General features: G+C 47.3%; 2 protein-coding genes across 5 annotated transcripts in view; one reads left to right on the top strand and one right to left on the bottom strand.

The window, feature by feature from the left end:
- Positions 1-18331, top strand: part of LOC119460930 (uncharacterized) — a 72525-nt gene extending 54194 nt beyond the window's left edge. For all 3 annotated transcript variants that reach the window (XM_049666832.1, XM_037722071.2, XM_049666833.1), the window contains 5 exons: positions 4714-4909; positions 7169-7377; positions 14835-15047; positions 15210-15405; positions 17508-18331. In XM_049666832.1, the coding sequence (XP_049522789.1) occupies positions 4714-4909; positions 7169-7377; positions 14835-15047; positions 15210-15405; positions 17508-17510 (817 nt within the window). In that variant the 3' untranslated portion in view covers positions 17511-18331. The remainder of the gene's footprint in view (positions 1-4713; positions 4910-7168; positions 7378-14834; positions 15048-15209; positions 15406-17507) is intronic.
- Positions 18332-18391: 60 nt separating this feature from the next.
- LOC119460908 (uncharacterized) overlaps positions 18392-27099 on the bottom strand; it is a 172808-nt gene continuing 164100 nt past the window's right edge. The window contains exons 1-2 of one of the 2 annotated variants that reach the window (XM_049666831.1): positions 21320-21475; positions 18392-21236 (exon numbers count right to left, since the gene is read on the bottom strand). In XM_049666831.1, the coding sequence (XP_049522788.1) occupies positions 19035-21236 (2202 nt within the window). In that variant the 5' untranslated portion in view covers positions 21320-21475 and the 3' untranslated portion in view covers positions 18392-19034. Of the gene's footprint in view, positions 21237-21319; positions 21476-27099 lie in introns of those variants that run through there. The other variant, XM_037722038.2, reaches the window with a different exon arrangement.

Genomic DNA, 27099 nt, shown 5'->3' on the forward strand with positions numbered 1-27099 from the left:
TGTAGTCGAATGGGAAAATGCGTACACAAATAAAATTGCAAATAAAAATGGCTATATTTGGCTACGAAATATTTTGCACTTTTTTTCTGTTTGGCTACATTTGGGCTACAACTTCTCTAGCTTTTGGCTACGCCGCCTCGTCGGACCTGGCAACACTGCGTGTGACTGCTGTGAATAGATCTGGCACCAAACTGTAATTTTAGTCACTGGTGCCTGATGAAGCAGTGCCGATTTGATCTAATGGCCTTAGCAGGGTAGCTGCAATGAAAATTCGCGGCTGGCCAATGTGGTAACAGGCCACAAGCCATCATGGAATGCTTGCCGCAAATACGCGAAATCACGTGTACGCTGTAAATTGCCGCTTGTTGAAGTGGCTTTAACTTCGTTGCCGCAGATCCAACACGATCTGCGGGCCTTACAGTTCATCGACCCAATCTTCACACTTTCTGAAATACACGCTGCTTTTGTTGCCGTTCCCTCTGTGCGATGCATTATCGTTTCAGTTGGTCCTGTCGCCCTGGGCGACCCTTGTACCGACCTAGGCAGCCACGGCTGACGCGGTGCCCTTTTGCGAATTACAGCGTTCAGTTGCTGTGTGTGTGATCCCTACATCGGGCTGACGTCGGGGAGCGCACGCAGTAGGGCAGAAGCGCTCGCAGAGGCAAAGTTTGTGACTGCGTCAACTGGAGCTGCTCGTCCGCAGTGCGCTTGACGCTCCTTTTGCGGCGAAAACAACGAAGTGAAGGGCTGTGCTCGCGGGCACGGCATCAAGCATGAGGGGCTTTGTGGCACATGTGAGATGCGGCACTGCTCGAGTCCCTACTCCGAATAGTATATTATGTTTGGAATGTTGAATAGCAGATATTCAATTCGCGAATTTACTTATTCAAACGTTCATTAATCAATTCGACTCGATGATATTCGAGTCTTCGCACACCCCTACTGATTAGGAATACCATTATTCTTTGTGAAGACAAGAAACTGTTTCACTCCAAGATTGTTGACTGAACTGCATTCTTGATATAATAAAACACTACTGGAAATGCGTTTCATTTTGTAGGGGGAATCACCGTATTTACTCGATTATAACGCGCACCTCATGCTTTAATACCGAAATAAAACTTTCTCTCATTTCGAACAACAAAGATTTACTCCGAATGCGCTAAAGTTTCGATGAATAAAAAAAAAGTTGCAGTTTTTCCAGAAAGGCAAAGCATTGATTGTGATTGCAAATTAGTATACACCTATACGTAATAAGGATAGTAGCTTTATCAGCTGTATAAACTTGCAAGATTCGCTTACTAACTAAATTAACAAGCATGGTGTCACGCGCACACAAGCAAACATGAACACATACTCACTTAATGACTGCGGAATCTCGCTGTCAAAACACTGGAGTGAGGAAGCGCGGCAGCAGCAAGTGAATAGACCTCCCCCTGTTTGCAAACAGCGTGACGTCACTGCGAGTCCCCCTCCCATCAGCCGCACCTCCGAAGCGGGAGCTGGTTGGCAAAAAAGTTCATGCGACCTTTTCTGTCTGCATGAGAGCACCGCTTGCATATCAACTGCCACAATCGTGATTCCGGCATATTGCTACTTTTTGAAGTGACAGCATCTGTGAACTGTGTCTGTATAATTGTCCCCGTTTTACCGGTGCAGAGAGAGAGAGAAAAACATTTATTTAGACCATCGAGTTGATCTTGAGGACGAGTGGGTGGTGTCCTCATTCCAGGACTCCACTGGCCATGGCTGCTCGACGTACTTGCTGGACGAGAGCTTCTTGTCCCGCCAGGGTATCGCCGGTCAGCTGTACCTCCCACTGCTCAAATGACGTGTTAGGCGTCTTTAAATGTTCAGGTTTGCCCCCGCACCCCCACGAGATGTGAAAGAGCGTAGGGCATGTTTCGCCGCACCAGGGGCAGATGCCGTGATATGTTTGTGGGTACATTTTGCTGTATCTGTGTAGGTTTGGGAATGTGTTCGTTTGGATAAGTCTGAGGGCTATTGCCTCTTCAGTGCTGAGCTTTTTGGGAGGGGGAGGATAAATCCTGCGGTTGAGTCGCTGGATCTCGAGTCGGTCGCAGTAATTTGATGGCAGGGGCACAAAGGTAAAGGGTGGGGATTGATCAGACGATTGGCTAAGGCGTTCGCCCTTTCGTTCCCCTCCAGTCCTGCGTGACCCGGCGTCCACGTGATTTGATGGGATTCTTGCAGCCTCGGGCCTAGAATCTGAGCCGCCAGCACCGGTGTTCGTCCGTTGGTAAAGTTGCGGCAGGCCTGTTGCGAGTCGGTAATGACATGAACTTCCCTGCCCACCCTGTCATGTTGCTGTCATGGCATGTTGTCATGTCACCGGTGCAACAACGTAGCGTTGTTGCCGAGTGCATGGTTCCCGTAAGTCAGCATGTGGTGATTTCCTAAAAGTGTGCCTTTTTCGTAGATCAAACATCCACAAAAATGTATTACTACTAGAAAACTCACATTTTATCACAGATGATGCACATTTTCACAGTAACGAAGTGATACTTCGCTAAATGACTGCCCTTCGAACACAAATTTGTATTGCATTGTCGTGAATGCATTGATTTGCACGCCATTTACACTGTAGCTTTAAATGATATACAAGATAAACTTCATCTAAAACTATCATAGCAGCTCAGTAGAGCCGTACCAAGTAGCGGCGCCTAAATTCAGATGAGGGAGAAAAGCAGAAAAACTTATTACCCTGCTTTAGGAGCACGGTCAATATACTCCAGGTGGACAAAATTAATCCGGAGCTTTTCATTATAGTGTCCCCCATAAGCCGCTGAGCAGCTTAGGGATGCAACATCATAATTTAATTTTAATTATTAGTCTCGGTCATGTGAATGTACAAATACAAAGGGTACATAAGTACATAATCCGTTGTGCGGCAACTTCACTATGTCTGCTGCCTTCTTTGCTGCTCTCAACTTTATAAGACCCAACTTCTGCATGTTTATGTGCATCATCACATCATGAAGTTCGTGTCGTAAAGGTGAGTATACCAATAATGAAAAAAAAGTTCAGTTTAGTTCACTCGTGAGATCTGCGTTAAATCGCTATAATTTCAGTGGTTTGCCTTTTGGGCATTCCTCGTGTTGAAATGTTAACACACAGCTTCAGCAGTGGCCAAGAGCTCATTTGCAGCCATACCTTTCAGTCGATAAATTATGCTCAAACGAAGTTTTTTTTTTTTTTTTTTTTTTCATATTGCTTTCCTGCACACAGCACAGATGGCCCCGAAATAGATGCGCTCACTAACCATCGCATTTTATTCATTCTGACCGGTTCAATAATTATGGGTCCCGATGTTCTATCGGCGCCTGATCACTACGACTGGTTTTATTTCACGCAACACACATCCACAGTCTCGCAAGCGAAATGTATTGCTAATCACGTAGTACACCATACACATATTGTGGTCCGTTTCCCTACGCAAAGATGAGCCGATATCGTCGCTGTTTTCGCTGCACACTTTACCACAATAAACGTGGCACACTTCCATGGAAAAGCTGATATTCTTCATTGCGCAATCCATTACAGACCACCACGTGGTTCACGTTCGCAAGTAAAAAAGGCCAGCGTCGCCACATTTTCATCACGCAGTTTACCACACGCTGATGTTCTCCAACACACATTACTGCTAATCTGGCTGGCAAGAGAATTGTGGAGGTTTGCGTAAAAATAAAAAAATTAATAAAGATGCGTCTACATGGCGCCCACCTGCACCAGCTATTTGACGACTGCACCATGCAGTAAGACGACTGTGGCTGTATTTTGCCAACCAGGGTCACCAGACGTGCGCACGTCACGCTGTGACGTCGCTAGCGCGTTGTGACATACCCCAGGAGAGGTCTATTGACCTTCGTGCTGCCTCTTGCTTCAACGCGAACTATAAGCGGCGAAAACACAGTGCACGGCGGACTCTGTCCCCATCACAGATCGCTTACAAGATAGGGCCATGGGGATCGTATCGCCAAAGTGTATCGTCGCAGAATACGTCCTGCTTCAGTCTACTAAAACCTACCCGTGTTGCTTTACTGGTCAAAATCATCTCTTCTGTTTGCCTCAGTCCCGCACGCAAGTTTCGGGTACTCCGAATGCCTGTGATGCTGCCCGATTCCTGTCCGTCTCCGCACACTTGATCACTTTCCTATTAAATGCGGCATCATGATGAGCTCGGCACTTCATGCTGATAGAGCAAACAACACCGAAAACGGGAAGACAGATGGTAGACTTATGCCTAAGCACACATACTACAGCACATAGAGGAAGCTATAGCAGCTAGGCTCAAAGCGCGTATGTGGCGACCATTTTGAAAGGCCGATGGTGATATAGTAACACAGATTTAGGATTGTACTCGATTCTAACACGCGCGCAATTTTTGGGCTCGTTTTATCGGAAAAAAATTGCGTGTTTGATTCGAGTAAATACGGTATTCATGATGTTATTGCTGCAGTGATTTTATTGTGCTGGTGTTTTATCCCTTGGGAAATAGCACTGTTTTGCTAAGAATTGCTATTTGTGAACTCTTTATGGCGTGAAATGCATGCACATAAATTTCTTGGGTTCTTTGTCATAACCTGCTACTGTAGTATTACAGGTGGTAGCCAAAGGAATTCTTGGGTATGCTCTTTCACCAGTTGAGTTGTGTCTAATGTTTCCCATCAAAATCTTGTCTGGTGCACGCAGGGCCCTCAAGGATGCTGAGAAGGCAATCAGCCTGCAGCCCCAGCTAGCCAAGGGCTACTACCGTCGTGCCAAGGCACAGCTTGGTCTGGAGAAGTACAGTGAGGCTGCAGAATCATTTAAGAGGGTGCTTGAGATTGACCCATCCTGCCAGGAGGCCCATATTGATTTGCGCAGTGTGCATGTCTTTGAGATCATGGTAAGGCACCCCCCATAGCTCCATTTACAGTTTAATTCTTTTAATTTGACTTTGACAGGACCAAAGGAATTTATCTAATTATCCAGCAGGTCAAAGTAAGAGAAGCAGAATAAACATCCGAACACATCGCTGCTTCATTTGGCAGTATAGTGTTTATAGGGGTGTGTGAATACCGAATAGTAGATTTTGCATCGAATATTGAATCAAATTTATAAAAAAGCAGACTACCTAGTTGAATATCAATTATCAGAAAATTCAACACAACCTTTTATGCTTCCAAATTTTGTGCAAACAAACAGTGCTGCACATGCTCAGGAGGCTAATCCCTCTCACCAGGTCTTAAGGCCAATCGGCACAACAGACCAAAGTGGGGAATGTGCATCACGTCACACGGCACCTCTCCGCATGGTCATCGATGGGGCACGGGTCAAGCGCATATGACGCCGACAGTAAAGAGCTCTCAAATCGGGAATCCTACAGAAAGTTCGTGCGACCCCCCCGTACGCATCCGTCTGATGTCTGTGTAAATGCGTCTGCAGTGGGGGTGAGCGCGCTGTCACATGATAGTTTTGAGCCCGCCATGTAAATCTAAAGCTATTCTTGTGACGGGTCACTCGAAGCTACGAAGAGACAGTCGTGTGCCTACGAAGGGCGTTCGAAACGAGGGATCACCTACAGTATTTCGCAAAGATGGCTGTGCACAACAGTCATCCTGTGCATTCGCTTTCGTTGGTAAGGCTGTATGTCGGCTTTCTGAGAGTCATGCGACAGCTACGAATAGATCTCCATTGATTTGGTATGAAACCATAACTTAAGTCGCCGACACCCAACAACACATCTCCAATTGGGTCTAATAGGATAGGCACACAGTGTGGCCAATGGTGTGGCCGTGACACAATTTTTCCGCTGGCCAATGTGATAACAGGCCGTAAACCGTGGCGGAAAGCTTGTCGCTAATGTTCCTATGGGTGGCTCATCAGTGATCGGTCATGAGATTACATGTACGGGTTAGATTGGCAGCCGTTGAAGCGGCGTTCAGGTCTGCGGTCGACCAGCTGGCAACTAGCGGCCTGAACAAAGTGCCTATGACGAAAATTCACCGCTGGCCGATGTGATAACGTGCTGCAAGTTTCTGTGGAAAGCTTGCCACTAATACGTTTGTGCTGGTGGCTCATCCATGATTGGTCCCCAGATTGTGCATATGGGTTTGACGGCCGTTGAAGTGCTGTTCGAATTTGTGGGCGACCAGCCAGCAACTACTGCGAGTGCACATACAATTAAGTTCGTCTGTATGTTCACGTGTAGACAGTTTTGCAGATTCACACATTCATGGGCATGCATTCTGAACTATGTGCGTTCTGGTGGGTAATCAGTTTAATCTTCATACATGCTATTGTGCTTTCCATGCACGCTGCTTTTGTAACCGTTCGCTATGTTTGCGCGTGTATGGGAATTGTTTCACCCAATTCTGTCGACCTGGACGAACCTTGTTTTGACAGAGACTGTGCACCATGGAACGCCCATGCGCATCTAGGTACCGTCCTCAGCTGAGTCTTTCTTTGAATATTTGAGAAACTGAACAGTAGATATCCAATTCGTGAATCGAATTATTCAAACGTTCGCTATTCACTCTGTATTCGTATATTTGAGTATTCACACACCCATACTTGTGATGCCTTCACTATTTTAGCCATCAGTTTCACAATTGGGTGAGGAGTGTTCGTGCTGTTCAGTCAAACTTGAATATTTGGTGAGGGCCGATTTGGGAATCAAGATAATGACAGTTTTGCTCAATAGAAATGTATAGGTGCCAGTCTGAATCGAATTAACTGAAAAATAGTTGATAGCGAGTGGGGGCAGGCTGGCCCAAGCAGACACCTCCACACAAAAGCGTGAAATAAATTCTCAGGACACTAAATAAATAATCTGCATTTTTTTTTCTTTTTTAATGTATATATTGTATTTCTTGCTAATTGTGTTATTGTGAGCGGCAGAGATGCTCATGCTATGCTATAAAAACATCATTCACCATCTGATTTTGTGCTGTTTTGCCTGCACTTAGCATGGTGAAGCCCCAACATTTTACAAGCAGACTGCAATGCCTGGTAGTGTGTGTAGGACATAATTAGATGTTATTGCACAAGTGCAAGGCATGCAGGTGTGCTGGCCCATTTTTGCTCATAAATATGTGATGCTACTCTGTGTGTTCCATTTTCTGTATGCATGTATAGCAAAGGAATCCTGTGATCTTTTTTCCAGAGCATGGGTTTCACACAGGACCAGGCTGAGTGGTCCTTGACTCACGGAAACGAAGATGTGCAAACAGCCATAAATATACTTTGTGGCCCAGATGCAGTTGTGCCTGATGTTAAGATGAATCCTTGCAACATGGATGGCTTTCGCTCTCTCTGGGTTGGCAACATCAAACCTGAAGTCACCGAGAAGATGCTCACTGACCTGTTCCGGCGGTACCGTCTTTTTTTTCTGGTTCCCTTTCACTATGGCCTGACCTTCATACAGGCACCTCTGATCTCACTTTATTCCGTACCTTGCTATCTAATAGTCTTTGTCTAGGGCAGAGCTTGCAAGAAAATTTTACTGCTAATGTATCAGGTAAAACGTTTCACTTGCACAAGTCCTGCAGTAAACTCGACTGTGGGCATGACTTTTTGGGTGAACCATGTGTTCTGCAAAAGTGTCTTTAATGTTGGCACAGTTGTGCTCTAAAGAACAGCTCTGGATGCAGGAAATGTAAGTTAGTTAACATTATTCTGTAAAGATTGTTTGAAATGTTAAAGATCAGGAAGGCACTGATGTCTCAGTGCATTCTCATTCGTAAAACTTATGTAGGAGTACTACTTTCTCATTGGTGAGTGCTTGGGCACCTGCCACTCATCAGAGCTATAGACCTTTTCATCGGGAGAGGAGAAAAGGGCATGCGACGAGCCTTTCCTCCCCTCTGGCTTGTGCGCGCCGGCGCGGCGCAGCTTGAACGTGTTGCCGGTCGCGTGCTGCGCAGTGATTTGGAGGTGTTTTAGCTAGTTCTGAGTGCAATTTACGGAATGTCAGTTCTTATGAGGTCGTCGAACAACCACTGTGTAGCCTTTAGGTGCAGCAGTAGCTACAGTATCTGGAAATTTCTTTTGGATGTGCAAAATGTGACGCACATCATCAGCCGCGGTGTGTGTATTTGTTGTGAACTATGTTGGATGTATCAGTTTTCACTCGACGAAGAATTGTTGTAAAACATCTGCATCAGCCACCGGCATCATTCTCACACATTTTAAGTCTAGTAGACTGCAAATCACTATCTCTACGTTAGCCTTCCTGCAAGAGGCCAACAGCTTTGTTTAACACAGCGAGCACTGCGGTTGGCAAACCAACATGATACACAGAAGCATCGTGCTTCGATCGGCATTGCCTTTTTGCCCTGTAAGGCACAATATACAAAGGGGATCATATAAAGAGAATCCAACAGCTATTTGTAAGGACACAATTTCCGTAAGATGGGTGAATGCTTCCTAGATGACTGAACTTAAGAAACTGAAAAAAAGAAAGAAAAAAAAAAGAGTTCATATGTTCTCCTTTTACGGCAAAATAAAACAGAACACGGGATAACGACGCAATAAGACTTCACATGGTCGTGCCACATGCTTGGACCACTTGGACCATGCGCTATAAAGAACAAACAGATTTATAACATAGCAATTAATACTGCCTCAGAGGCTCGCGCAGTCTGCAACTGGTCGTTCGACCACTCGGAAAGTGATTCACACTGTACGGTATGCGGTTATTATGAACCAAACTATATTTTATTTCTAGGCGGAAACCTTGCTCAACAAACGAGGCAGTCACCCAGTGTATCTACCCATAACAACTTGAACGCTTGTCAAAGTGAACAGCACGACTTATTCTCCAGCAGAACGGTACCCACACTGTTAGGATCGTCAAATGTTTCGTAACTACTCGTTGCAGCTAAAGCAGAGCATAGAATTACAGTCCTGAGAATGCTGCAGTAAGGTAATATTCGTGAAACGAATTTTCAGAAATACCTAACTGATATCCGAGGCTGATTTTAAGCTCAAACAAACGCGCGCACCTCGCGCTGGGTGCTCCTTCCGCCCTAACGCCAGCAGTTACTCCAGCCGCTTAATTACTTCAAGCTTAAATTCCTTCACTACGCCTCACAGGACCATTCCCCACGTAGAAGACGCCATTTCAAGCTAAATAGACCGCGCGAGTGCGAAAAAATCCACCAGAAACTGCCACCGAGCGTATACCACATGCATACAGCACGGGCGTTCGCCCAAGCCAGCATGCCAACTGCCCATAGATGGCGCCACTGCCTACGCAATAGCGGCGCCCATGAAAAAACGGTCTATAAGACAACTGCCATGGCAATAGGAAATCAGGGATAGAAATTGCATATTTTGTGATAGCTTGCTCAGAATTTTATAAAGCAGATTCCTTTCTCTGCCACCACGCTATCCTACTTTCACGCGTACATGAGGTTTCAGATGGTCCACCAAAGTGAGGAGTGTTGATATGATCATGCCAAGACTAGAAACAACTTGTACATGATGTCCTGATTCATTTAGTCATCCGTAATGTAAGTATAAGTATTGGCACTTTGATACTCGTTTTACGCTGCTGAGCTTGAGGTTTCGGGTTCGATCCCGTGCTCATGTACTTCGATTTAGGTGCCTGTTGAAGAGCCCCAGGGGGTCATAATTATTTCCAAGTCCTTGACTCTGGTGCGCCTCATAATCAGATCATGGTTTTCGCACATAAAACCCCAGATTGTAACTTTTTTCTTTAATTTTTGATGCTCCTTGCCACATTACTGGCTGTAAGTCACGAACTAGGTTGGCCAAAATTTCCCTGATGAACGTTTAACCATTGTATTTTCAACTGCATAAAGTAATAGTTGTCAGTTTCGTGCAAGCATGACTCACCAGCCCTATGCATTTAGTAAATTAATAAATAATTGGTGCACACACAACTCTAGCTGGCTGTAATATATCTTCACAGTTGCTGTATTTTCTGGGCTGGTCCGTGGGCCATACGTATCTAAAATTTGAAACTTCACTCACTGCAGACTGCACACTGGTGTGGACTGTGCTTGATTTTTATCAAGGTCTTTTTTTTTTTTTTTTTACAGCTGAAGGTACCTGGTGCAGCAGTCAGAAGTATCTTTTACCTTGGGAATGATTTCAAAGAGAACATTTAACTGCATATTCACTTCTTACTGTGGTAAATTGCCTACCAAAATCAGTTCAGCTGTTACTGCTACACTGTAAATTGTGGGAGCCAAAATTTGTCCTCGTAACTATCCAAGGAATGTGTTTAGCAGACAGTGTTGCCCGCGTGCATTCAGTTTGTCAGATTTTTCAGGCTCGGGAAGAACTGTGAAAATGTTTGAATAACCAGGCAGTCTGAGAAAAGAAAGAAAGCTTTAAAAGTAAAAAGTAGATTTGTTTTTTTTATACAATGCTAACAGGATGGCAAGTTCCTTCATAGTCTATATATAGAGATTTACTTGCTTTTGCACCCTAGTGTGGTAATACTACAGTCAACTTTCGTTAATGCAACCTTTATGAGACCGTCAGAATTGATCAAATAATTCAGTGGGTCAAATTAGAAAAGGAAAAAATATAGTCCAATCACACCACTGATTTATTTGGCAGTATTAAGCGATTCTAATGTGCTCCCGAATCTAATGTGTATCCAGTTTTTATGAGTTCAAAGTAGAAAACAGTGTGTGCCCAAATCTAATGCGCACCCAATTTCATCACGAGAAAAATGTAGCATGCCTCCAGTTCTAGCAATCGGAAAAATATTAAAGAGTTTACCTTTACAGAATGGAAATTTATATGCGCTTAGGCCTGGTTCTGAAAGTGAACTTTATCTTTCAACCAATCTTGATGAAATTACGCATACTTGTTGAGATTTTCATGCTGGTTTCAAGTGTTATTTAGCTTTCTGTGCAGGCCAATTATTTCCTGAGATAATTAGAAATCGCACCACTGTTTTAGGCTTCTATCATAGAAAATTGTAAATAAAAATTTAATTTTAATGCATGGGTCAATAGCCCGAAAGCTGAAGAATGTAATGCTGCAAGCCTTTTTTAAATGTGGTCAATATTAGTGTCATTATAATATATTCAGGGTGTCTACGAACCGGGAAAACCGGGAAAACAGGGAATTCTCAGGGATTTTGAATATTCTGGAAAAACTCAGGGAAAACTCGGGGAATTTGTGCCTCTATCAGGGAAAATTACTGTAGGAATGGGCGAATATTTCATTGAATAATTCTATGTTCGTTATTCGCTTCGATTCGAATTCATGGATTCAATATTTTCGAATTATTCAGCGGTCCCGAATAGGCAGCCAAAAGCCACGGACCGTCGGTGCGCATCTCGGAGGCTATGCTTCACGTCATGGCTGCCATACATCAATCATAAATCTCGAAGGCTATATGTTTTTGCATTAAAGAGCCTGAAATGTGCGACGCAGAAGAGCAGAAACGGCGCTAGCGCACAACCGAAACGAAGCGGCGGAGTCCGCATAGCCATAGTCAGCAGCGGAAATCGTACGTGAATGACAGCAACGACGGAACGCTTCGTGCCTATTTGTGCCTTTATTGCGTTTACCGCCGCGCATAACAACGCGTTGGCCGCGGGATTTCATAGTCGCCACCCATCATCGCGTCGATAGCTGCCGCGGTTTCTTTCGCAGCGGTTTCGTTTAGTTTCGTTTTGACTCATACGCACGTCGGCCGCGTGCCTAACGAGCTGCGTAGTGGCCATCCATGATCGCATAGATAGCGACCGCGATTTCGTCTGAAGTTGTTGCAGTGAACGGTAGTTTCGTTCTGACTCGGTGCGTGCGTCGGCCGGGTACGGTCACACTAGCGGCAAGTTGCCGCGCGTCAGCGCCTTGCCGCGAAGTCCACCGTGGCAATCGCGTCTCGCCGCGCGGCAGCGCGATATGATCTCGCGCGCTCTCGGAACGCGGAATCACCGTGAGCGAAAAGGGTGCGATCGGACAGCGTCCAGAAATACCTCTATAGAACCGCGAGAGACGACAATCGTCGATTGATAACCCGGCGCGGAGCGGCGGAGGTCCGGTTGCCATTGGCTGCGTGACGTCACCCTCGTCGCTCTCGGCACCCTCGGCAAGCTGTAAAACCCCCGATTCCTGCCGCTTTTGCCACGCGCGTCATGATGCGTTGCCGCTCGCGGCATGACGCGGGCGTTTTTGCCGCTATCGTGGCCATACCCTTAAGCACCGCAAAGTCGCCGTTCATAATCGTGTCGATAGCGGCCGCGGTTGCGACAAGCAGTTGTTTCGGTTTGACTCGGGGCAAAGCTGTCGAGGATGAAGCGCACCGGCTACATTACGATGGACGTGCGATCCGTTGGCGTTGAGCTTACTGGCGAAAAAATTATCGGGATGTGCGCGCGGTAGTGCAAAGAGCGTGTGGGAAATGATGGCGCGCGCCGCAGCCGTGCTGCGAAGGAAGTCGCGAGGCCTCGATCGCCGCTGCGAGAGCCAATCAGTCACGAGATGACGAGAATTGCAGCTTCCGCACTGCTTTTGTGCTAAATAGCGAAAGGATTTGCTCATCCATTATACTAATAAAATCGTGCTGACGTAGTATTGCTTATTGTTTTCTGCATACCCTGATAATTCGGACATTCTTTTTTTTTTTTCAATCCCGTGAAATTCGAATTAACTAGGTTCTACTGTAATATGTGATATATACTGTTCAAACTATTCGATTCGAAATTATTTGACCAAATCACTACTCGCTACGAACCTCAAATCCACTATTCGCCCGTCCCTAAATTAGCTGTAATTTAATTGAAAGGGAACGAAAGTTGCGGTAATGGAGGGAGGGAGGGGAGGCGACGTTTAGCTGCGCCACCAAATGCGTATTTATATAAAAATGTGGTGAGGCGAGAAGGTGGTAAATACTTCGGACGCTGCTCGACGAGTGTCCCGTTCTGATCTCGTCGAAAACTTCCGAGCCACCCCCAGAGGCCCAGGCAACAGTCAGCAGCGCCGTGCGCGTTCGGTGCGAACGCGGGCAAAACGCCGATGGCGTCGACAACAGTTCGGCGCATTGCTGGTGCTGCTGCATGTCTAAGTTTATACTGCTGATCGATAAAACTACTATCCTTACTCCGTATAGCTCTCTACAAATTTGCTATCGCAATTGATGCTTCGCATTTTTTTTAACATGCTTACTAAAGAGTGACAGCATCAGGCAACATGGTGTCAGCCCATCTTGATGTAAAAGAAAGTTCCGTTTCACTCAGGGAATTTAGCAAAATCACTCAGGGAAAACCTGGAAAACTCAGGGAATCTGAAAATGTCAACTTGGTAGACACCCTGATATTGAACTTGACTTTTGTAAGGTGTGAACAAAATGGCAAGAAAAATAGAGTACAATAGGATAGAGAAGTGGGCTAGTTGGTATTTTATTCTCATAAGAAACTTAGATAGCAGGCAGGACGAGAGATGGAAGAAAGGGACACACAACAATGAGTGCTTGCATTGTGTGTTACTTTCTTCATCTCTCGTTTTGCGTGCACTAGTTTCTCGGAGTAAAATAATAAAATTTTGAAGTCAGCATTTAAAAAATGTGCATGCATCATGTCACTTATCATGCATGCATCTTTCTACGGAAAAAAAAAAAATCTGCCTTCTGTTGAATTAATGATCATAATTGAGTTAGATTGAAGTGGGCACAGAAAGGAAGTAGACAGGACAGTAGACTGTCCTGTCTACTTACTTTCTGTGTCCGCATCTTCGGTGCGCTGCAATCTAATTCAAATATGAAAGTCAACGAACAAGCCGAACTCGCCATCTTGTTGAATTAATGAGTCTCCTGTACTACTGTGGCTGCAGTTGTGCTTGTGAATTTGCTCCAAATATGTCAGCAGCTGGTTGGAACAGAAAAACGGGAACCTTAAGTGAGCTTATGAGAGTGCCTTGGCAAAGACAAAAGGAAGTCGGAAGTGTCGTCGTGTCGTTGTCCTCCTTGTTGTCGCAAGTGATCTTGCGATCTAGGCCTCATGAGTCACTATAGTGTATAAACTAACAAAATGGTTGCCTGGTGGGTGATGATACACGTGTATGCACAACGCTATTCTGACGGGGGCTGCTAGCCTTATGTGTATGGGCCAGTGCTTTTGGTCCTGTAATTATTGCTAGATTTTCTTCACAAATGTTTGAGTACCTGCTGTCCACTTGGACTGTTCTAGGAGCCCATCAAGTGATTTTTACTATTAAAATATAGAAATCTAATGTAAAGTCAATAGGGTTTGGTGTGTTCCCCGATTGTTTGCTAGTGTGACATTGCTATTGCGCTTACATGCCAGTTAGCTTTGAGCATCCAACTGTACATAGATACAGTGCCGGCAGATGTTAGAAAATCCTGCTGAAGTATGCTCTCTGGAATACAGTCGAACACGGATATATCAAATCTGAAGGGATTACAAAAAAGTTCGATATATAGATATTTGACATATAAAACAAAAATGCTATACAAAAATTTTCAAGGGGATTTTACTGCTTTTCGTTTACACAATAATTTGTTATATGTGGGTTTGATATGTCCGGGTTCGAGGGAGAAAAGTGCGTTGTGGTTTTCTGTGCGCACATACTTTTAAGCTGGTTTTAAATATGTTTTAAGCTACATTTAGCTGTTGATATTTTGTAGACACTGGGTGTGTCCACAGAAATCGATGTCAAGTTTTCTCGACTTTGAAATTTGGTGTGAGTATTCCTTTAGTGTTGTGTTGGTTTGGTTACATTTAACATATTTGTGGATATATGTGTACGTCTAGCCTTCTTTTGTTTGATTTTATTCTATCTGCTCATACAAGCGTTGCAATAAGTCATTGTTGTACATGCAGTTACGGAGATGTGCACAGCATTCGAATCCTGCATGACCGGCACTGTGCCTTCATCAACTACGGCAACAAGCTGTCTCCTGGAAAAGCCATGGAGGCATTGCAAGGCTATGTGCTGTGTGGATCAGCAATTCTCATCCGGTTTCCAGATAACAACTACCTAGAGAATGGATCTAAGAAAGAGCCAGTGACAGTGCTTCGAAAGTCCAGTCTGAAGTGAGAAGCCCTGCATGTTGCTTGTTCTGATTGATTGATTGATTGCCATTGAGAGCAATCTTGCGATGATTGCTGTGCGCACGTTCATGTTCATAAAGGTTCAGTTATGAGTGCTGCACAGGTGTAAAATTCTATTGAAAAACTCGGGTATGGTGTTTTCAGGATGTCTGCAGAGGAGCAGAAGCTTGCCAGCGCATCAAGTGAACCGAAAGCCAAGATATCTGGGCCTGTGAATGGCAATGAGTGTTACTTCTGGAGAACTTCTGGCTGTGCCTATGGTGATAACTGCTACTTTGTCCACATTCCTAGTCACAAGGGTATCGACTGGAAAGCACCGCATAGCACTGGAAAGTTCAAAGTGAGTTGTGCCTCTGTGTCCTGCATGCACACTTTTACAGAGCAGGAGCTGGATGGCCAAAGCATCAAGTGATATTTAGCAACTTGTTAAGATCAATTTGCTTGACAGTATTCACATATAGTTCTGAATGGAGTGTTCATCTTTAGTTGAAGAAGGGTACGAAGGAACAGCCGCATCATTCCAGAGTTGAAGCAGTCGCTGTGAGTTAGGTGTGTTTGATTGGAATGGCAATATATATTTTCTGATTTTCTATAATGGTGCAATACCATAACTCCGATACTTTTATGAGCGATAGTATACATGCTTGTTTTGAAAATTGGTAGATGACACATACATTCTTGAACCCATGTTCAGAAACTTCATTAAACCTTGGATTTCCTTAGGATTATGCTTCTTGCACGCCGTCGTGGGGCCACTACATGGCGTTGTGCTGCTAAGCCCGAGGATGCGGGATCAAATCCCAGCCGAGGCAGCTGAATTTCAATGGGGGCCATTTTCATAAGTTGTTTTTAAATGAGTATTTATATAATTGTCCCCTGTGATGGACAGTTACAGTTCACAGATCACACATTCAACATCACTTATAGTATCTCCTTGACCTACGAGTGGAGGGAGGGACCAACCTTCACCTGAGGCAAGCGTTCTCTTTGGGGTGCCCTTTTGGCTGTTGTACAGTTTCTTTTCAGAGTGAATCTTACTTCATATTTATTCTCACACTGTAATTGACAGAACTGTATATGTGTATCAAATAGGGGATACTGAAAATGTGAAGCGCCATCCAACAACTTGCCATCTGCCATTTTGTTAATGGCGTGGCAAAACGAAACTGCTCGCTGGATAGCATAGCTACATACATAGCTATTGCTTTCACCCTTGTTCTGTGGTGTCCTTCTGTGGCAACATTGGTGACAGCCTAGGGTTTTTTTTCCCCCGGCAGTGGGCACAACAAAATGAGCAAATAGAATAAATTGACATATTAAACAGTGGCTGTCGCTGACGATGTTGCAGACCGGGTGCTGCAGCTAGCACAATATATATCATTTATGTTTCGGTCCCTCATGTCTTCACTGTGACTAGTAGTACAATAGCAACATGACGTGCAACCTGACTTACACAGTTTCAGTTTTCACACCGGAAGCGAGAATCTAACGCGAACAGAGCAGCCATAGTTTTCGTTAGTTGCATGCGTGGAGCTTTATTATCAGCTTCAACAAACAGCGCTATTACTGAACCTTCAATTTTTCACATGCGGTGTGTTTTCTTGCCGGTGGAACGAGTCTGGTGCTTCGTATTGCCAAAAAAAAAAGGATGTTTTAGAGGTTTGGCGTGAAAATTGAAGAGTGAATGATGTGCACGTCGCCGCAGAAAGAGGCTCGGTGTAGGTTTCGGTTTAAAAGCTTCACTTCTTGTGAGTACATCTGGATAGTTATCCAAGGGTGCAAAACTCGCTGGCATGGCACCGTTGATTTGTGGTAGCACAATAACATTCTCTGTTTATTAATTGCTGGACTACGACGGAAGATTATTGCCTTTTAGATTCCTGAATAGCCGCACAACGACAATGGTTCAGCCTTGCAACATACAGCCGCCTCACAACTATGCCGTCAGTAAGATGGCGGATGCGGCCAGTCTTGCCAGATGACTATTCATTTTGAATATCCCCTATTGTGCCCTGTTCTCTTGATCCTGTATTTTTCATTGTCATTGACGCAGAAAAATATGACATCCACTAACCTGTCACTTGGTCTCATGTTACCCAGCTAAGCATAGTAGAGGATGATTCGCTTAGTTGGGCTTTTTGATCCCATCTTACTTTCTTTCCCTGTATAGAAAAAGTGCCATAGTATTTAGTATTTCATTCAATATTCATAAACACTCTTTTTCTAATAGTCCAACTAATTGGAAATTCTTAATATTCAGATGTTGCTATTTTTGGGGCACAATTTGAGCAACATAGAGCAAGCTTTTGTTAATTTCATGGCTCTGGTTTTTTTACAGAAGGTTAACTACCCCACAGAAGGGATCCTCACTGCATCTAACCATATGTTCCATTATCATGTAGCACTGCTGATAGCGCATTTGCTTTTGTTGTTTTCTTTCAGTGATGCACAGCTGTTGTTTCTGTGACTGTGGAAGCGAAAGGTTCACCATGAAACTGCCTTGCACCGAAGACAGCTTTGTGACAACAGAAAATGGCTCCTCCGATTTTGGGACCAAATCACTGGAATGGCCAATCATCCATCATGTTTGCTCATTGTTTGCTTTGTATAACTGCAACATCTTTATTGTTTGTGCATTTTTTTTTCCTTCTTCTTTCCTTTGTGAAGCCAAAAGTTTGGCGGTTGCCTTGGGCTGTAACGAGTCTCCTTTGACTGCTGTGCCCTGACTCACACACCCTGGCTGTGATAATGCAACTATGACTGTGTAATTGTGTGCTTTGTTTTAGATTCTAGATTCATGTTAGTTGTGGCTCCTAGTCCCCCTTGAATTTTTTTTATATTGTGCTGCTTTGATTGCTTTTCTTTCCTGCTCAACTTCACTGTGTAAGTTTGAATAGTGTGTTACCCTAGAAAAGGGTCCAGAGTTGCAGTTCACAGGGTGTGCTCTGGTTAAGACAATCAAATACTCGTGGCCTTTGGTAGTCTATGCCAATTTCAGAGCTAAAATGTGGTGCTCTGTTTATGCAGTTTTTGTCAGCTGCTGGCTTTACTCTTAAACCTATGCACCTTGTTTATGCCAAGAGCTGTTATGAGACACTGTTGTCCATTGTGCTTTTGTGCACTGGACCGTGCAAAAGTTGTTTTCTCTGCAAGTGTTCATTAGGAGTGCCCCTGTGTTTGTGCCTTGTTAAGATGGCATTTAAGTAACTTGAAGCAAGAAGTCTTATTTTTGTTATAAAATAAATGAAACAATCAATTTTACATCATCTGTTGGATTGCCCTTTACTGGTTGTCAGGCTTGCTTCAACATCCAGAGTGGCAGTACAGAAGTTTACAAAAGTAATTTATTAGCAGTGTCAACACCATTTGCAAAAAGCACCAGTTGCACTGTTCTTTTGCCCACCACCACACACACGCGCACTTACACACACAGACCCATGAAGGCATTCATTCTCAGCAGCTTTCAACTGTGCTGCACTTCTGATATGGCAGTATGTTTCGAGTAAGTAGGGTTCCACAACCTGTCCCAAGAGGCACACTGGAATGATAACATTAATTCAGAACTCTCTGCGAGTTCAGTAATGTTGAATGTCTATTTACAACAAAGTGGTATTAAAGTATGTTCACCGTCAGCAGCAACAAGGGAGTAAACAGTAGACCAACAATTCAGTGTATGTCTGGACTAAGGCGTCTGAGTGGGTCCTTTGCACGGAGGCAATTTTCTTCAACAAAAAAGTGTGCTTCCGATGTTGGCAGGGATGTGCATGAGAAGCTGGCAGCCTGAATTTGCACCATGAGCTTGTGTATGGCATTTCTGTCTCATTTCTGTATTCTTTCACTGGCGACTTTGAGACACTTGTGGTGCAATGTTCAGTAGTAGTTCTTGTACTCGTTAACTGCTCTGGCCACTGAGCCCAGCACTGTGTGCCAGTGGCTTGCTTCTCCATCACCCACCAACATCGACACTAGTCATGCGTTCAAACCAGTAGCTGATACTTCCTCAGGGCTGGATGGATCAGCAATCAGAGGCAGGTCCCTGTCGATCTTACTTGGCTTTGCACTGCTCTCTGGCTTCTTCATGGTGACTTCATTATGTTCATCAGATTCCACTGGTGTGGTCTGCGCAGCTGTTGGTGTAGTGCTTACAACTTCTGCGCTGTTTTCATCTACTGTTGTGGTTTCAGCCTTATTGCCATGGTCCCTTCGGTATGCTCTCTCGTCATCAATTGTGTGAAACCTGGGATCACTTGGTTTGTCCTGACCATTTTTGTTCTTGGGGATGGGATCACTTGGTTTGTTCTGACCCTTTTTGTTCTCAGGGTAGTCCTCATTGCTTGCTTCTGTTGTTGTAGATGGGTCTCGTGACCTCTTTTCTGGAAGGATTTCGGGTGTCACACCATCACGTTCTTCGTAAGGTTCCGTGTAAGTAGTGCTCATTGCAGTTGTCTCTGCTGTTGTCATCGCTGTGGTGGTTTCGTCTGGACGATACGTTGAAGGGTTCATGGTGGTCTCGTCAGGACTTAAGGTGGTCCGTTCAGCAGGTGACCCTGATGTGGGTGCTTCTCTTTCGAGGCCACCAGGGGTGGTGATGTCCACTGCGGGGTCCACAGTGTAGAAAGTGGTTGTTGGTGGTGTTGGAGGCACTGTTTTTTCACTGTATGTTGTTGGTTCAACAGTTGTGGTGATTGTGGTAGGCTCTGTCGTAGTTGTGGACTCTGTCGTGGTGGTGGTGGGCTCTGTGGTAGTTGTGGTCATCTCTGTCGTGGTTGACTCTGTCGTGGTCAGCTCTGTCGTGGTCGGCTCCGTTGTTGCAGCTGTGGTAGACTCAGTTGTTGTCGTGGTAATAGCAGTTGTTGTATCCACTCTGTCTGCGCGCTCCTCAGGCTTGGGGGGTTCATTGCGTAGGCTAGAGGATGTTGGAGCTTCTGTGGTGGTAGTCGTTGTTGAAGGGGGAGGGTCGGTTACAATATGTGGGTGAACCTTGATGCGGAACTTGGGGTCGTAGCGGGGGTAGTCAGGTGGGTAGTGCCTATGATGGGGCTTGAAATGTTTGTGGTGAGAGTCCTCCCAGCCTGTGGCATACTTGTCCCAAGCACTTGTGTCCGGTTTCCAGCCGCCCGGTGGTGATTGCCAGCTGCCACTAGAGCTGTAGTGTTCCCAGCCACTAGCCGCTGGCTTCTCCCAGCCCCCCGACGACGATGATCGTTCCCAGCCTTCAGATGGTGGGCGCTCCCAGCCCCGTGTAGGCTTCTCCCAACCGCTGGACGCATGTCGGTCCCAACCGCTGGAGGAATGCTTGTCCCAACCGCTGGAAGGGTGCTTGTCCCAACCGCTGGAAGGGTGCTTATCCCAGCCACTGGAGTGGTGCTTATCCCAGCCGCCACTCGAGTGAGGCCTGTCCCAACCTCCCGAGTGGGGCTTTTCCCATCCGCTGCTTGCGTACTTCTCCCATCCGGAAGGTGGCTTCCAGGTGGGCTTCTCCCAACCAGTGCTAGGCTTCTCCCACGGGAAGTGCTCCTCGGGTTCAGGCGGTGGTGGCCTTTCCAGTGGGTCCTTGGTGCCACTCACGATGCGGATCTTGGGGCTCACATGCAGACGAAACTTGACGGGTGGGATGCGTATCTTTGCGTCAACCGTCTTGTAGTGCGGTTTCTTTTTGATGTGCCAGCCATCGCCGTGGCCGTGGCTGTGGTGGTGGCCGTGGTCTTCCCACGAGTGATGGTGGTGGTCTTCCTCGGGTGCGGCGGGCCGGATCTTGATGGTGACTGCACCATGCTTGGGCTTTGGTGGGTTCCACGGCTGCGGCTCCCAGTGACTGGGCGGAGGCACCCAGTGCTCTTCGGGCGGTGAGATCCAGGGCCCCGAGCGTGACTTACTTCGCGGATAGCTGCTGGCTGGAGCCCGGTAAGGTGACTCTGGCCGCCTGTATGAACGCGGTGGTGTCAGGCTGTAGCTTGGCTTGGGGTACTCGGGCTCGTCATGGTAAGCTGAACTCCTCAGTGGTCGCGAGGCGGCTTCGTAGAGCGGCGCCGATGCTGCAGCGGTGGCGCTCGGCTTGGAGCCGAACGGCGCGAACAGCATGCCCAGGAACTGCTTGGTCGCCTGGTCCGAGAAGTCCGACTGGCCCCGCGCCGCGGCGGCCGCTAGGGCCACCAGCACGAGGACCTGCATCTGCGCAAGAAAATACATGGCGCCTGTCACACGCGCTGTACCGACCGACATTCGTAGAAGTAACGTTCAGTATATGCACTTACAGACTGAGCTCTCGGCTCAGACGTGGATGTTTTTACTTCCTTTGCGAAAGCTATGCCAAAGGGGCTTTGTCGTATAACGCGGCAGCGCACTGCTTACGCAGGCTTCTCGGGCCTAAATTCATGCCAACGTAGCTAGCGCCTAATCGGCGATATGAATTTTTTTCGCAATGAGGATTAATTTTGTTACATTCAACAGGCAGTGGGAAGCTTGGTGGCATAAACAGTGCCGCTGCAGGGCAAGGTGCAACCATTTCGTTAGCTTGAGACGCGCTGTTAGACGCATTGCCGTCATTTCGGTTTGTGTATCAGATAATTTTTTTATTTAACTTGCAGCGCACATTTTTCAAATACTAATAGTTAAGGCATCAACCGAAAGTGTCTTTCAGTTCACGGCCAGCGTTCAAATCGTAGTCGTGGAAACGTGAAGCGCGTTTCTATGTTGCTATGGCGACGAAAGTTGGGAGTAAACGAAGGTTGAACTCCCAGATTAGTGTAATTATACAATCCCAGATACAATAATTGTATGAAACTCTATGTTGAACTCCCTCTTAGTCGCATGGACGAACACCCGATCTGAGAAGCGGCGCTCGTTTTGCTTTCTTCGCATTACGAACTGCGTAGTTTTGTGTTTAGGTCTTCCACCGAACTATATTTTGGTACTAAGTAGGCTGTGCTACAATAATCTTCTGCATCGTGTCAGCAGTGGAGATGTGTTGCGTGACGTATTTTTCGCGACTGTTAGCAGTTCCCGTGGGATATGGGCATTATCTTGGGGGCGAACAAATACGGCGGTCTATGCGACTCGGGTGGGACTTCTTAGTGCGGGGCGTATCTACGCATCGTGGTCATGTGATCGCTGGTTTTGATAAAAGCGACGCGGTGCCGCCACGCTCCAATCTAGGCGAAATACGAGAGGAGCCTAAAGGTCAATATCACGCGCTCTCGGGGATATCAGACCGCCACCTGGGGCTAATCTATTTAAGCGGAGTGCATGGAGAAGTCACACGATGCGCTTGTCCTCGGCGTGTGTTTTCTCTGGCCGCGTTCATCGCGTTTCGTCGTGGTTAAAAAACTAGCTCGTAACGAAGTTTATCGGGTGGGGGCGTGCTGCTCGCTTTCCGTGCAATAAGCATCCTTCGTGTGCTAAGTGTCAAAGACGAAAAGGAGTCGAGAAGAAAAAGGAACCGCGGAGAGGCCGCTGTCCTCTTCGAGGCACTGCACGCCTTCTCGGCGCGCAGGTCAGGAGGCCACTCTGATCTAGAATTTGCGCTCGACAGAAAAAGGAGTGTCGCCGCGTGACTTTTAGCGGTGTCGTGCTGGCTCGGCTGTGTTCTTTTGCTCCGGTTGTCGCGTGTCAGGCCAACGCTGACAGCGGCTCGTTTGCAGTGGTACATGGTCTGTTGCGCTGTCACTCGCGCGCTTTTGATACGGGAGGTCGGATAGGCGGAACGACCCTGACCGTGGGAGGTGTCGCGCAGAGAAAGCGAGCGGGAATGCGCTTAGTTTCACCGTCACGGCGTGTGTAGCACTCATAGCGCCGAAAGAAGCCACACACTTTCGTTTGCCACTAGTAATCACATTTAAGCATGCGGCTGACGGCAAAAGACCTTCTGAGGGCACTGTCGCTCATAGGCGGCAGGATACCTGAATGCACGTTTTTTGTTTTTGTTTTTCGCCGTTTCTTGTACCTCGTTTAAACATAAACATGCCCGCGATGTTGCAGTTGAGCGGCGAACGAGTACGTTCTCATCAATTTTATGTTTTGGCCCAGCTTCGACACACGGCAGAAGTCCCCATTTCGGCTATGCTGGCGGGCGAGGAGAAAGCGGAACCACTCCAATGAGAGATTTTCTGGCAGCGTGGAGTGTACAACGCGACAGTCCGCGTCCCCCAAGGGTGACCCCCTATTGGTAGATACATTGGCGCAGGATAACGGACAGCGTACATTTATTCACGCTCTCTTCGCCGCGAGGCTCCACAGAGAGATAGGAGGAGGAAAAGGGGGGTCTTCGGGTCGTTTACTGGATGGGAACGTCTGGTATTATTTTCCCCGTGTTTCTTTATTGCGGTGCGCTCTCATTGCCCCGTCACTTCACCTTTTCCAGAGATTCGATGCGCCGATTTCAGAAGGCGAGAGTGTGCTTTTCCTCGGTCCGCGGAGGAAGTCCCCACGTCGGACGTGTCATTGTTCTTATCAAACCGAGCAGACTGCGACCGGCCCCGGCTGCTTGTCGTACAGCACGTACAGCGTAAGTTGGCCGCCGCGCCACACCCCCGTGTCCCGAAAAGACTACTAACGCCCTCGCGACGACGAAGGGGACTCGATAATCTTCAGTTACCTAAGGGCGCTGCTCGACCTGTTTCACGTCGGTCACCAGCCTGGACCGCGTGCGTGCACACCGTAAAACATGGTGCGCCTTCAAGCGCCGTCTTCGTTATTCGTCCGAGGCGACGTCCCTGTGCGGCGCACCAAATGCGGCTCGGGTTCTTTCCGCCGTCCCCTGCAGCGACGCGGACGCGTGCGCACGGGCGATCTTCCGGATTAGCTTAGATCCCTGCGTATCATTCGCGGGCCGGGCACGCGCCGCTCGTGCTTGTAGGACGGCGGTGGCGAACCGGTCCACATCGCTACAGCGCAAGCACGTTTTAGTACGTGCGCGTTCGTGCACCACGGGGTGTCCCGCGTTATTTGCCTCGGAACGGCGAAAGCATGCGTGCTGTTGTGACTGCGTGGTTAAGTAAACCCTCGTCATATGCATGGGCGGCGGGAGCTGCGTGGTTGCACCGGGCGAGTTAATTACGCGCTCGCAGTCATTGCATACGGGCCACGATGGCGGCGTGCACGCATGACAAATGTCTGGCAGCTGCGCCCCTAAAAAATCTGAATGGCGCTCACCTCGTTTCTGCCGCTCTGCTGGTACATTTAATCACGCCCACAGCGTTGTACAACCCAAGTCCTCGCGCGTTTATGGTCCGCCGGTGATCTCGTTTTACAAAGGCCACGACGTTAGCGCCTACGTGGCTCGTGCCGGTTGTCGTTGCCTTGTTACATTGCATCAAGGAGACTCTTGAGGCGGACTCACAGATTACCGCAGTCTAGCGAGGGTAGCTGCACGAATGCCGCGTTCTTGGTTTTGCTAGATTTAAGCCAAAGGCTGAGGATATGCATATTGGCGACGGTTATTTTTTCTGAGTATTCAGGAAGTGATCGCGGTACGGGAGGCTGCAACATTTAAGTGACTGATAAACCGACTTGTTTTACACTGTTTATATATATATATATATAAACCGACAGCCTGTTTGACTTACCCGGTGGGCTTCGTCTGCGTGGAGGGAAATGTGACACTTTTACGTGCTTTCGAGGTTTACGCCTTAACAGAATGTGGGGCATCCAAGACGGGTGAAGAGAAAGACGACGTGCGGCTGGCTAGCTGAATCTCGACAGGCGCTCAGCTGATCAAGGCCGTCGCGACTAACTCTGCCTGGCTGGCTGTTCAATAAACGCCTTTCGCGGGCGTAACAATATATATATAAAATCTTCCCCTTTACGGTGATTTTGACTGCTCGTGACCTGCTTTCCTTTGAAACCTGTTCAGTTTCTTTCCGCTTTATGATTTGGGTATCTGCGGCGTTCTCTTAATCTCTCGACCTTGTACCTTTCGTTGATAGAGTGGCCTAACAGCTGTCGTACGTGTCGCTTCGTAATGAGTGGCCATGAGACCACAACCACCGCGCGCGGCAGCTCGCTGCAACACCCCATCAGCTAACTGCCAAGAAGCTGTAAAGCGCAAAAAGCTGTGCTCGCATCCTCGTAATACGTGCCGTTCTATTTTTAAGCCCGGTGTTCGCGTTACGCGGGTCGTCCTGTGTGCGAAAATTCCGATTCTTCCGCTTCCGTCTCGCTTTTAGCCGTGGGCGCCGGCGTGCTATACGGTGCGTGTGGTGGTACTACATACCGCGCCATGCGCATCTCCCCTCTCCCCTGTGCAGTCGCAAACCTGTGCGCGACGCAACGGGGCACGCACGGCCTCCTCCTCCTCCCAGAGAGATATACTCGCGTAAATTGAGCCCAGAAATTGAGAAAAAACGCTTCTTCCGGGCTCCCGCGGGTGTCACGACATTTGCATGCATATATATATACGCGTCTAGACCACCTCGGTGGTCTTATTTCTTGTCCTTTCCTTTATGGCCGCTTTGGCAACGCGCAGCTGTGGTTTTTTTTTTTGTGGCCGGCGATTTCCATCGATCTTTTGGCTCTCGTAGGCGGAAGCCTGTTATGCTGGTCGGCCACAGGACGCGCCTCTTCCAGAGGAGAACCAGTGCACGCAGTCAGCGCGCCGCCGTGTTATGCATATGCGTCGCGTGCCTGGCAAAAACGCGACCGGTCCGACATTACATGTGTATACGGTGGAAGGGAAGGGGGGGGGGGGGGGGGGGTAGCCCGCGAACGCGTTTTGCGTGATGCGGTGGCCGCGATCTGAACGATTGGGAACCGTCGGTCGCTGCAGCAGGGCTGAGTGGCGTAGATTGTGTCAGGTGTGTACCTCTTCTGTGTGGCTCTAGTTTATTAAATGAAGAAAGAATAGGAAAATAGGAGCCAGCCGTCGTTATACGATAAACCGTGTAAGTATGATTAACACACGCCGCAGAGGAAGTAAGAATTGAGAAAAGGCAAACGGAATTAAACTTAGCGCGGGAATGCAAACGCAGTTGTCATGTTACGATGAGTAGTTCATGCGGATAAGACGGCACAGTGCGCAGCCCGTCATAGACTCTGGGAAAAATCGGGCACCACTACGTAGAAATCGTGGGACACCCCTCGCGCCCTTTCACTCGCACATACAGCGTTCGGCGCGCGGCGACGATTTCATCTCCAAATGACGTCATACGGAACCTCACGGCGACGGCGACGCCGACGGCAGAAATCTGCTTTTGAGTGTCCATATAATTGCTATCGCAATAAAATCGGGCACCACTACGTAGAAATCGTGGGACACCAAGTCCTCGTGCAACCTGTGTGCACGGGACGATCGCGACACATGAACGGCTGAACTCGGTGAACACAGCCTCCATAAACGCATCGTACCATTATCAGCGGGCGCGCAGGAAATACAAAAAAAGTATTAAAAAGAAAATACTCTCTTGGACACTTTCGTGCATTTCCGTCAAAAGAGGATGTGCCGCAAGACCGTCACAATGCCGCCGTCGTGAGGAGGACCGACACTCCTGCGTAGACGTCATCTGCCCCTTGTCCGAACAAGTGCGGCGATGTAAGGGCGCGAGGGACGCGCGCTTTCACAGGGAGCGAACGCACGTCGGAGAGCAAATGCGCGTTCTGCGCCGTGCTCCCTGAAGGGCTGCAGAATTAAGCGTCTCTTTCCTCCTTTCCATATATAGAGAGCAAACGCGACTTTTTCCATCGCGCGAAAGGCTGTGGGGGGACGGGAGGGAGGGAGAGAGGGAGGGGAGGCGACGTTTAGCTGCGGCACCAAATGCGTATTTATTTAAAAACGCGCGCGTTCAGTGCGAACGCGGGCAAAACGCCGACGGCGTCAACAACAGTTCTGCGCGTTGCTGGTGCTGCTGCATGTCCAAGTTTACACAGCTGATAAAACTACTATCCTTACTCCGTATAGCTCTCTACTAGGGCCGTATTCTGAAACGTTCGCCTAGGCGAAATTTCTTTTTTCGCTTTCAGGCGTGCGCCGATTGGTTATTTTAGCAAAATTGGATGAGCTGATTGGATGGTTGAGCCCGACGTCATTCAATTTTGCTCAACC

This window comes from Dermacentor silvarum, chromosome 1, assembly GCF_013339745.2.
Source record: "Dermacentor silvarum isolate Dsil-2018 chromosome 1, BIME_Dsil_1.4, whole genome shotgun sequence".
In the NCBI taxonomy this organism is placed as follows: domain Eukaryota; kingdom Metazoa; phylum Arthropoda; class Arachnida; order Ixodida; family Ixodidae; genus Dermacentor; species Dermacentor silvarum.